Source organism: Stegostoma tigrinum, chromosome 9 (genome assembly GCF_030684315.1).
Source record: "Stegostoma tigrinum isolate sSteTig4 chromosome 9, sSteTig4.hap1, whole genome shotgun sequence".
Classification (NCBI taxonomy): Eukaryota; Metazoa; Chordata; class Chondrichthyes; order Orectolobiformes; family Stegostomatidae; genus Stegostoma; species Stegostoma tigrinum.
The window spans coordinates 35,670,761-35,683,023 of NC_081362.1; the positions used below are offsets into that span (position 1 = coordinate 35,670,761).

At 38.9% G+C, this 12,263-nt stretch overlaps 1 protein-coding gene across 1 annotated transcript in view; it reads right to left on the reverse strand.

The window, feature by feature from the left end:
- Positions 1-12,263, reverse strand: part of zdhhc14 (zinc finger DHHC-type palmitoyltransferase 14) — a 168,092-nt gene that overhangs the window by 18,478 nt on the left and 137,351 nt on the right. The window contains exon 8 of the mRNA XM_059648482.1: positions 10,744-10,846. Coding sequence (XP_059504465.1) covers positions 10,744-10,846 — 103 coding nt within the window. The remainder of the gene's footprint in view (positions 1-10,743; positions 10,847-12,263) is intronic.

Consider the following 12,263-nt stretch of genomic DNA (forward strand, 5'->3'; position numbering starts at 1 on the left):
TCTCCATTTAGCTCTCCAAAATTTTGGCCATCTCAGCTTTAAATACAGTTTGCAATGGAGAATCTATGACTTTCAGGGGTACAGAATTTCAAATGTTCACAAGTTCTTGAGGAAGCAATTTATCCATATCTCAGCCTTAAATAATGAGCTGTTACAGAGTCAGAGTCCTACAGCATGGAAACAAACCCTTCTGTCCAACCAGTCCATGCCAAACATAAGCCCAAACTAAACTCGCCCCACTTGCCTGATATTAGACAGGATGATTAAAAAGGTGTTTGGCACACTTGCCTTCATTGCTTAGTTCTTCGAGTATGGGAGTTGGGAAGTCATTTTGAGGTTGTACAGGACATTGGTGAGGCCTCATTTGGAATACTGTGTCCATTTTCTGGTTGCCAGTTATAGGGAGGATATGATTGAGCTGGAGAGGGTTAGGAAGAGATTTACCAGGATGTTGTCAGTTATGGAAGGTTTGATTCATAAAGAAAGGCTGAAGAGGCTGGGACTTATTCCCCTGGAGCTTATGAGGTTGAGAGGTGACCTGATAGAAGTTTATAAAATGATGAGAGGTATAAATGGGGTTGACGGAAGCTGCCTTTTCCCTAACATGAGGAATTTCAAGACAAGGGGACACATTTTTAAAGGTGAGAGGAGAGAGATTTAAAAAAGACACTGGGGCATTTTTTTTTGTTTACAGAGCTTTTACAGTTCGCATGTGGAATGGACTTCCTGATGAAGTGGCAGATGAGGGTATAATTACAGTACTTTTAAAAAAATTTGGATGGATATACGAATAGGAAAGGTTTGGAGCGATATGGGCCAGGACCAGGCAAGTGGGACTAGTTTAGTTTGGGATTAAGTTTGGCATGGAGTGGTTGGACTGAAGGGTCCATTTCCATGCTGTATGACTCTACATGTTCTTTTTTTTTAATTTATTCATTCACAGAATGAAGGTATTGCTGACCTGGCCTACATCATCCCAGAGGGCAGTTCAGAGTCAACCACATTGTTATGGGTCTGGAGTGACATTCTGGCCAGACCAGGTAAGTATGACAACTTCCTTCCCTGAAGAACATTAATGAACCAGATGGGTCTTTCCAACAATTGGTAATGAATTCATAGTCATCATGAGACTCTTAATTCCAGGCATATATTGAATTCAAATTCCACCATCTGCCACGATGGGATTCAAACCTGGATCTGCAGCACATTACCTGGGTCTGTAGATTAATAGTGCAGTGATAATACCACTAGGCCATCATCTCCCCTGTTAATATTCAGTATTACATTTGGGAATGAGGAAACATTTGGAATCACCAAGTAATCAAACATTCTAGTCAAATATGAGGTAATTTTGGTAGCATGTCAATTGGTGAAGAAACACTATTGATATTTAAAAGATTCAAACACATTCTTAGTGCGGTTGATAGCATGGCGAATCAAAGAGGATAACAGAAATCAAAGAAGCTGTGCAGTTAGAATCAACTACAGATTGTTTTGTGGAGAGAAAAACACATGAAAGAGGTTGTAATTTTTAGCACTTTACACCCAATTAAGTGTGGCAGACACCAATCAACTGCACCAGACACAAGTACGCTGGCAGAACAAACAAACAAGTAATAATTGAAATTTAATACAAAAAAATGTAAGGGGATACATTTCATCAGAAAGGGTAGAAAGAGGCAACATAGATTGAATGGCAGCATTTTAAACACTGTACAAGGGCAGAAGAATCTGAAAGTTCATGTGCACATACCTTTGGAAGTGACATGGTATTTCGAAAAGTAGTTAGCAAGGCAATATGAAGATGGTGGAAGTGGAAACGATGAAGATTATAAAACTGGGTGAACTCTGAAATAAATATGCTTGAAGGGATACAGGGTAAGCTGAAAGAATAGTCCTGTTTGGATTGCTCAACAGAGAGCCAGCATGGACTTAATAAATTCAATCAGCTTCTTCTGTGCAATAATAACTTTGTTTGTTTTACTGCAAGTATAGGCCACAGTGGGATCGGTCCTAATTTGCTTGCTGGTTATTGCTCATTCCAATTATGATTACAGAGTATGAGGTTTCCATGACAGGGCCAGGGAAATTTTGGTTCTGGATAAATGGCATGAATTCAACTTATATTGTCAACTTATCAAGGCAATGTTAAATCAAATACTTACAAACAAAATAAAAATCAGAACAGATAGATAATTTGCCTTCATGTTTGCAATCAATGTATGTGTCTCTTTAGATGGCCTGCTCATAATGCTATTAAAATAGGTAATAATATCCAACAATTTGAGAATATTGTAAAAAGATGTACCTCTTCACTGAAGGCAGTCGAAGCAAACTTAGGTAAACAAAATCCAGATGTCAAAACTACAGGAGAAGGCAATTTGAAAAGCAATTCCTTACCTCCCTGCAGTTTTTTTTTTAAAAATCAACTTATCAGGGATATTCTGACTCACATCTGGAGCGGGTGGAACTTTAACCTGGGCTTCCTACCTGAGTGGTAGGGACACTACCACTGTGCCACAAAAGCCTGCCTTGCAACATTGTTTCTTTACACCAAATAAACAATCAGATCTTTTAAATTGGCATGTGACAGTTCCAAATGCAATTCCAGCATTGATGCAGGACACAGAGACTACAGTTAGGATAAAAACATATGTAGTAGAGAAAAAAAAAATCCAGTTCCAACCATGGCATAAAAATATGCCGAAGAAAGAAGTGCAAACATCTCAATTTTCAAAAATACTGTAATTTCTGTAAACAACAGCCTCATCTAAAAATTACAGTTTGAGCCTGGCAGTATTGGTATCTGCAGGAAATTATGAACTCCTTGAGCAAGCTAATGATTTAAATATGAAAGCACCAAGGTTCAGAAAGGCTGTCATAACATTAATAATGCTCCTGTGATTACACCAACAGGCTCATTGCTGTATGAGTAACATACATTTAAAAATGCTTTATTTGAAGCTTCTCTTTTATTTCCCAGTGATTCATCTCAATTTCATTTCTGACCACTATACTTAACTGTTTACAAAAGAATGGTATTCAATTTGGATAAACGTGAAGTGGTATGCTTGGGCAAGACAAACAAGGCATGAGAGTTCTTTGAGGAAGTCACGAGACAGGTTGACGAGGGTCGAGCAGTGGATGTGGTGCACATGGACTTCAGCAAGGCATTTGATAAGGTTCCCCACGACAGGCTCATTCATAAAGTCAGGAGGTATGTGATACAGGGTGATTTGGCTGTCTGGATTCAGAATTGGTTGGCTGACAGGAGGCAGAGAGTGGTTGTAACCAGTGGTGTTCCACAGGGATCTGTGCTGGGACCACTGTTGTTTGTGATATATGTAAATGATCTGGAGAAAGGTGTAGGTGGTCTGATCAGCAAGTTTGCTGATGACACTAAGATTGGTGGAGTAGCTGATAGTGAAGGGGACTGTCAGAAATTACAGCAGAATACAGATAGACTGGAGAGTTGGGCAGATAAATGGCAGATGGAGTTCAATCTGGGCAAATGCGAGGTGATGCATTTTGGAAGATCAAATTCAAGGGCGAACTATACAGTAAATGGAAAAGTCCGAGGGAAAATTGATGAACAGAGAGATCTGGGTGTTCAGGTCCATTGTTCCCTGAAGGTGACAAGCAGGTCAATAGGGTGGTCAAGAAGGCATATGGCATGCTTTCCTTCATTGGGCGGGTTATTGAGTACAAGAGTTGGCGGGTCATGTTGCAGTTGTATAGGACTTTGGTTCGGCCACATTTGGAGTACTGTGTACAGTTCTGGTCGACACATTACCAAAAGGATGTGGATGCTTTGGAGAGGGTGCAGAGGAGGTTCACCAGGATGTTGCCCACTCTGGAAGGTGCTAGCTATGAACAGAGGTTGAATAGATTAGGATTATTTTCATTAGAAAGACGGAGATTGAGGGGGGACCTGATTGAGGTCTACAAAATCATGAGGGGTATAGACAGGGTGGATAGCAAAAAGCTTTCTCCCCCCCCCCCCCCCCGAGTGGGGGACTGAATTATTGGGGTCATGAGTTCAAAGTGAGAGGAGGAAAGTTTAAGGGAGATATGCGTGGAAAGTTCTTTACACAGAGGGTGGTGGGTGCCTGGAATGCGTCGCCAGCCGAGGTGGTAGACGCAGACACGTTAGCGTCTTTTAAGATATATTTGGACAGGTACATGGATGGGCAGGGAGCAAATGGACACAGACCGTTAGAAAATAATGACAGGTTAGGCAGAGGATCTTGATTGGCGCAGGCTTGGAGGGCCGAAGGGCCTGTTCCTGTGCTGTAGGTTTCTTTGTTATAGATGCTAAGTATTCTGCCTGGATGTCAGTGCTGAGTGGTGTCCCACAGGGCTCTGCTCTTTCGCCTCTGCTTTTTGTAGTTTTTATAAATGACTTGGAGAGGAGGTTGAGGGATGGGTTGGTATGTTTGCTGATGACACAAAGGTTGGAGGTGCCGTTGATAGTATCAAGGGCTATTGCAGGCTTCAGCGAGACATTGCCAGTATGCAGAGCTGGGCTGAGAAATGGCAGATGGAGTTCAACCTGGATAAATGCGACGTTACGCATTTTGGAAGGTCAAACTTAAAGCTGAATATAGGATTAAAGACACGATTCTCAGCAGTGTGGAGGAACAGCAGGATCTTGGTGTTCAAGTGCATAGCTCCCTCAAAGTTGTCACCCAGGTGGATAAGGTTGTTAAGAAAGCATATGGTGTTTTGGCTTTCATTAACAGGGGGATCGAGTTTAAGAGCTGCGAGGTTATGCTGCAGCTCTACAAAACCCTGGTGAGACCACACCTGGAATAGTGTGTCCAGTTCTGGTCGCCCTATTATAGGAAAGATGTGGAAGCTTTGCAGAGGGTGCAAAGGAGGTTTACCAGGATGCTAGCTGGACTGGAGGGCTTGTCCTACGAGGAGAAGTTGACTGAGCTCGGGCTTTTCTCTCTGGAGAGAAGGAGGAAGAGCGGTGACCTGATCGAGGTGTACAAGGTAATGAGAGGCATGGATAGAGTCGATAGCCAGAGATTTTTCCCCAGGGCAGGATTGACTGTTACGAGGGGTCATAGTTTTAAGGTGTTAGGAGGAAGGTATAGAGGAGACCTCAGAAGGAGGATCTTCACCCAGAGTTGTGAGCGCATGGAATAGTTTACCAGTGGTAGTCATGGAAGCAGAGTCATTAGTGACATTTAAGCGACTGCTGGACATGCACATGGACAGCAGTTATTTGCGGGGAATGTAGGTTTGGTTATTTTATTTTTGGATTAGGATTGTTCCACAGCACAACATCGTGGGCCAAAGGACCTGTACTTCTCTATGTTCTATGTTCTAATAGATGATGAATGGCAGGACCCTGGGAAACACAAAAGATCGGTGGGAGTTCGGGATGTGCATTCACACTGGTCCCTTAAGGGAGAATTGATAAAATGTTTCAGTTACAAAGACAGACTGGAAAGACTGGGGTTGTTTTCCTTCGAGCAGAGGACTTCGAGTGGGGATACGATTTGAGACACATAAAATTATGAGTGGCATAGATCAGGTAGACTGGTAGCAACTTTCCCCTTTGATAGAAACATGAATGACAAGGGGGCATACATTTAAAGTTTAGAGAAGATGTGAGGAAAAACTTTTTCAAGCAGAGAATAGTGGGCATCTGGGCTCCTTTTCTTAAGGATGGTACAGGCAGAAACCCTCAAAACATTTAGACATGCACTTGCAATACCAAAGCATACAAGGTTACAGGCCAAGTGCTGGAAAATGGGATTAGAATAATTAAATGGCTGTTTTTGACTGATGTGGGGACAGCAGGCTGAAGGGCATTTTTCTGTGCAGTATATTTCTGACTCTATAACTCACTTTTTTTAAAAAACTGAACGTAAACACTAACCTGGACCAACTTCCATTTTTGGAACCAAGGTGTTCTCATTAAACATGTTTTTTTGACTGGCCTACATTTTTAGGAAATCAAAAGGTACTTTACCAGTGACCCGATGACATCATTAGCGGGACAAATTAGGCTTGAAAATTTGTCGGAAGCTGGTGTACCAGAACACGATCATTAAATGGCTGCCTTCTTATGATAACATTAGGAAACAAATAGTCTTGCTGTGTCCTTTCAGGAAGACTTGTAAGAATTTTATGATACAAACTTTATCCTCATTATTTGCTGTAATCCCTCCTTGTGTCAGGGATAGCAGGAACTGCAGGTGCTGGAGAATCAGAGATAACAAGGTGTAGAGCTGGATGAACACAGCAGGCCAAGCAGCATCACAGGAGCCAGAAAAAGGGTTTAGGCCCAAAACATCAGCCTTATAATGTCATTTTTTTTAGAAAGAAGTGTCAGGAGCAAAAAGTGCATTTTTGCTTTATACTAACTCTGCCATACTCGTGGAAATACGTGATGACCTTTAGAAATCAAGTAGTTGGGATATTGTCATGAAATGTACATTGTTACAAATATTTAATGACACAGCTCAAAATACATAATGAGAAATTAGGTCCAGTAACCTCATCAAATAAAGTACTAAAACTGAGTGCTCTTAGCAGTATAGAAGCACATACTTTGATTTTAGCCACATTAATTTGCCCCCGAATGTAAAGAAAATCTTAAAGATGGAAAATGATGTGGATGTTGCTTTTATGTAGCAGCCTGTCTCGATCACATAAGGAGGTTTCTTATCCTCAACAAATATCCAATGACAACAAATATAGTTTGCATCAAGCAAAGGCTTACAATGCACATGTGTCAGGTGTTCATATGATTACATATATTTCACTTAATTCATGTACACTGATGCTTAATATTGGTTTGTACTGAATGGTACAAGCTCTATTAATAAAAAGAAAGTTATTCAGTTTTCAAGCAATTCCTATGGTTATTGCAGCAAACTTAATGCTAAACATCTACATGTTTAAGTTGTTCTTACAAATGGACACGCAAATTCCAAGTGGCATGCTTATGAAAGAAATACCGTCACCAATGGCAATACTGTTTTCTGTACACATGCCAGAGGCGATAAGACATCAAACTTTCATCTCAAAGAAATGCAATTCCCTTTTCATTTTACAGGAGCAAAAATTCCATGGAGTTGCCCCAAAACTCTCCCTCTAACATTGGTGGCTTCTCAGGGAAGATAATGTTGATAGCAATAACCCATCCTCCCCCTCCCAGCTATTGCTAACTCTTCATTTAAATAACTGCAAGTGTTTGGGAAATTCAAAGGGAAGACTGATTTGTGGCACAAGTAAATAAACTACATGAAATACGAATTCAGCAGCTTGAAATCAAGATGAAAATTGTCGAGAGGTAAGTTAGTCTCTAAATTAAGTGATCAATAGTCAAAAAGAATGAGAAGCTCCTTTGGAATTCAAGTGACAATTTGGTTTTATGCTATTTGCACAGCAAAATAAAAATTATCACATGGAGCAATGAATACAGTTAAACTTGTCTTTTTAAAAAGTACCCAACAAAAACTTGAGATGTTTTTCATTGCAACCATCACCACTAAAACAAATTATCTGGTTCTCAATGCATTGCTGTTTGTAGGAACATTTTGTGCACAGATTAACAGCCACATTTCCATCGTTACAATAGTTAAAATAGATCAAAAGTATTTCATTGGTTGCAATGCACTTTAGGATATCCTGTGGTCATGAAAATCACTGGAAAATGCAAAACACATATTTTTATTTTACATGTTAACATGACACTGCACGAGTAGCTTCTCTATTTTTCTATCTTCCTAGTATATTCACAATTTATTCTGTACCAAAAATATATACATATAGTAAATAAACTGCACCTCTACTTTCCTCTGATCAGTTTTCCTTAAGTTCGTAGGATAGACTATCTTTCTTGGTAATTTCCTTATCGGTAATGTTGTTTCAAATTAGCCAAAAGGATTTTTGGTCTAAACATAGATTCCCTGCTGAGAGATATTCCCATCTCAAGAGAATAAACAGTCCCATGTAACAAATGACTTCGGATTTTCTGACAGCATAAAGTGTGCTCAAATACTGATCAAGTTGAAATTGGACTCTACCCTCTAAATATTCCTTCTGCCATCCAGACACTGATAGTTCTCCAAAAATGTTCCATAGCTGCCTGATAACTGAACTGGATTAAGTTTGTGTTTTAAATGAAAATGTCTTACAACACAGTACATAGATTTATATTAGAGTTCAGCGATAGCCTTGTATAGAATGCTGCAAGACAGACAATAACCATGTCAAGAGAAATAAAACACTGTTCTAAACATCATTAGTTGTAGAAAGACAAGAATGCAGCAATGCAATTTTGCAGACCATTTGTGAAAGACCTGCTCATGTAGAAGAAATGGAATTCATACTAAGCCTTAATTTGTAAAGAAATGTGCAATCCCTGAAATATAAGGCGGGTGAATATTTTCATTCTAATGGGGCAGACAGGGTGAGAACGTAAATCAAATATCCAAAATTATTGTGCTAACTAACAAAGTCTTCTAATAATTCAGTAACCAGATTTAAAAGATTTATGATTAAGAGTAATTTATAATACTTCCTGCAGCTTGAAGTTTTTCTAAATTAACTGAATGTGCAAATAGAAAGAAAATGTAAACTTCTATAAATCAATTGTTAAGTCTCAACTGGAGTAAAATGTCCAATTCTGTGCATTGCATAGTAGGAAGAACATGGAGAGTTACAAAGGAAACTTGAGAAGACAGGTCTGTTCTCTTTTAGGGTGGAGGCAGTTTGGGGGAGGGGGGTGGATTTAATAGAAATGCTCAAAATGATGAATGTTGTCATAATACATCTGACAGAAATGATTGGCAAAGAACCAGATGAGATATTTTATTACAGCAAGTTTTTAAAAGGTCTAGAACACACTGTCTTCAAAGATGATGGAAAAAGAGTCAATGCAACCGTCAAAAGGGAATTCATACTTGAAACAAGAAGTACTTTTGGCTAGTGAAGAAAAACAGGGGAGTGGGACTAATTGCACCATTTTTCCAAACACCCACAAATGGTCAAATGGCCTCATTCTGTACTGTGCCTTTCTACGATAATAAAAACATGTACGAGCTAAAATCTAAAAAGAATTTTCAACCTGGAGATCAAAAGGGAAGGTCAAGCTAGTTGACCAATCTTATTGATTTACTTGAAGTAACAGAATCAATATGCAAGGGTTATGGCAGTACACTTGAATTTCCGAAAAGCTCTTTGATGACGTAGTTGTTTCACAATAAACTCATTATCACATTCAGCACACATGGAGTCAGGGGATAAATAGCAGATGGAGCTCAAGCTAAAAGGCAGAATGGCGTAGGGTCAAAGGTCATTAAACACACCAGTGGAAGGTGTTAAACCGTATGTAGTTGGTTTAGAATCAGAAGTGCACTTGCAAAATTTGTGATGGCACCAAACTAAGGCATAGATAATGGTGCAGAAAATTTCAACAAAATACAAGGTGACATGAATAAACTCGGATTAGCAATAAATGGCAAATTAGTTTCAATATGAAAAATGTGAGATGCTACATTTTAATAGCAAGAATAAAGAAGTGATTTACTTTGAAAAAATACTAACTTAAATGGTGCAGAGGTGCAGCAAAAGAATTAAAGTACATAATGACAAATCATTAAATGTATCAACACAAGTTCACAGTCATAAAAATGCTCATAAAGCACTAGGATTAATTTCTAGAAGGATGGATGGAGTTGAAAATCAGGTATATGAAACTTCTACAGGGCCTTGGTTAGACTGTATTTAGAATAATTGGGCATTTCTGGTCTCTGTTTTAAGAAAGATATACAGGCAGTGAAACAGAGACAAAAAATTTATAATGCTAACACTAGAATTGAGACATTATAACTCAAAAAATGGAGCAATTCCTAAAAGATCATGAATAAATCCAGTAGTAATCTCGAGAAAAACAAAAATTTTCATCCAGTAAATGGCCGTTGCAGTGCAGAAATTACTATCCCTTCGAGCAGTTGACGTGATCACTTAGGTGGCTGAAAGGGAAAGTCAGATGAATACGTGCAGTAGAAAGAAATAGAAGGATTGCACACAGTGTTGGGTGAATCAGGAGGAGAGAAGGTTTTTCTTGGAATGCAAACACCAACACAAATCAGTGGGGCTAAATGGCTTGCTTCTGTGTTGCTCTGTAATCTAAATTCGATGCAATTTAAAGCCAAACATAAACTATGGAGACTCAAAACAATTAAATTCAACTACTAAAATTTATCCAGGTGCAAAAGTGGCAACCTCTGGATCTGTCTAAAATATAGCTCTGACTCTTCAAGTTGCAAGTTGCATTTCACATTCTCTCTTTCTCTCATATTGTATTTAGGCTCAGATGCAGGCCATCCTTTCTTCTAAATGTATAACAGCTTCACACAGCTAAAACGAACCTCAAACTGTACTAAAGCTAAATGCTGGAAAAAATTCATTACTTTTTATGCCTGGACTGATTGGCATTTGGTCACATTTCTTCATTCTCTGAGTGACTAGAAAGACTCCATGACATTCACATCCTCCATTCTTCAGATATTTTTAGTCAAACTGACATTTCTGTGAAGCAATAATGCTCTCTTCGTGCGCAGGACACCTCTTTAGTCACAGTGGCTTGGGATGGCTGTTCTTACTAAACTTGTTTTTATGGGATTGGTGAAATGTACTACTGAAACAGATGGAAAAGGATGGCGGAAATAAACAATGACAGGATCTCAGTGAGCAACACTATGGCATGGATCCTACCATGTTGCTCTGAGATTGTGTGGCCCCATATGTGGTGATTCCATTTGGTGGCGCAACTGACTGTGGTGTATCTGACTGGATCGCTCCTCTTCGATCAATTAAACTATTAAAAAAAATAAAAGTATAGTTAGTAATTGACTATAAAAGTTTACTTATGGATAAGATTAACAGATTTTTCATGATTTATATCATACACATAACAATAAAGTGATCAGTCTTTTGAAATGTTAGAATGAATCAACAAGGTGTAGTTTAATGCAATTTCCTTCTCTTTCTTTTAGTGTATTTGATGTGCTTTTTCAAAAGTAATTATTTAATGCTAATACTGTCATGATTGTATGATATGGAAATTCGATTAAGTCTTAAATAGAGAGATAAAATAATAAAGACAATTCAGGTTGAAACATTCTGAATTTAATCAAATTGATGTTTGTGGGCAGGGTAAAGGAGTTCTATAAAACAAATAGTAGAAACTGCAGATGCTGGAGAATCTGAGATAACAAGGTGTAGAGCTGGATGAACACAACAGGCCAAGCAGCATCAGAGGAGCAGGAAAGCTGACATTTCGTGCCTAGACCCTTCTTCAGAAATAGAAGAAGGGCCTAGTCCTGAAACGTCAGTTTTCCTGCTCCTTTGATGCTGTTTGGCCTGCTGTGTTCATCCAGGTCTACACCTCGTTATCTCTAAAAAACATAATCTGCATTCATTTGAATGAATTCCCAAAGCGATCAACAGTATACAATTGTTCACACACATTACAGTATTCTTCCAATGAAGACAGTAGTATGGTGCATTAAAACAGGCATTCTGCTGTCATGTTTCTGTGCTCTGATTTAATGGGATTGGCAGATCTGGCTGTTAAAGCTCTGCTTCTGAAAGCAAAAGAAAATGATCTACACCGGCTCTTCTTCTTTTGTTTTACAGGGACTCTGCTTTGAAATGGAAACCTGTTCCTTCAGTGAAGCTATTAATATGAAACTTGTAGCTATTTTGAATACGTGTTTGGATTTGACACTTTCAGACCAGCAGGTGATCCAGGAATGAATGGAACCATTACAAACCTATAACAAATGTGTTGGATATATGTTGCTTGTTTGTTCACAAACCTAATAGACACCTAAAGGATTGTATCCTTGTTTCCTTTTCTTGGTCCAATATCAATGATATTGCATTTGAATTCAGGGTTTCCTTATATTATTAGAGGTTTAAGGATTTTCGAATGATATTTTAAAATAAGTTCCATTGCCATGAGGACGATACTGGGTGAGTTGCTATGCAAAGTACATGGAGATCATAGACTGGCATGGAGGCATAAAGATGGCCTTGGGTGGCACAGAAAATATGAGATGGGATGGAAAGGAAAATGAGGTGACAATAGGGGATGTGAAATAGTGTAGACTGTCTGCAGGAAATGCATCATGGAATGGAATGGCATGACATGAGGGTAAAGGAATGAGTAGTGAGGAGCCTTTAAATTGTTGGAGAAAAAGGCCTTCTAACTAGACCAGCTCTATATCCAT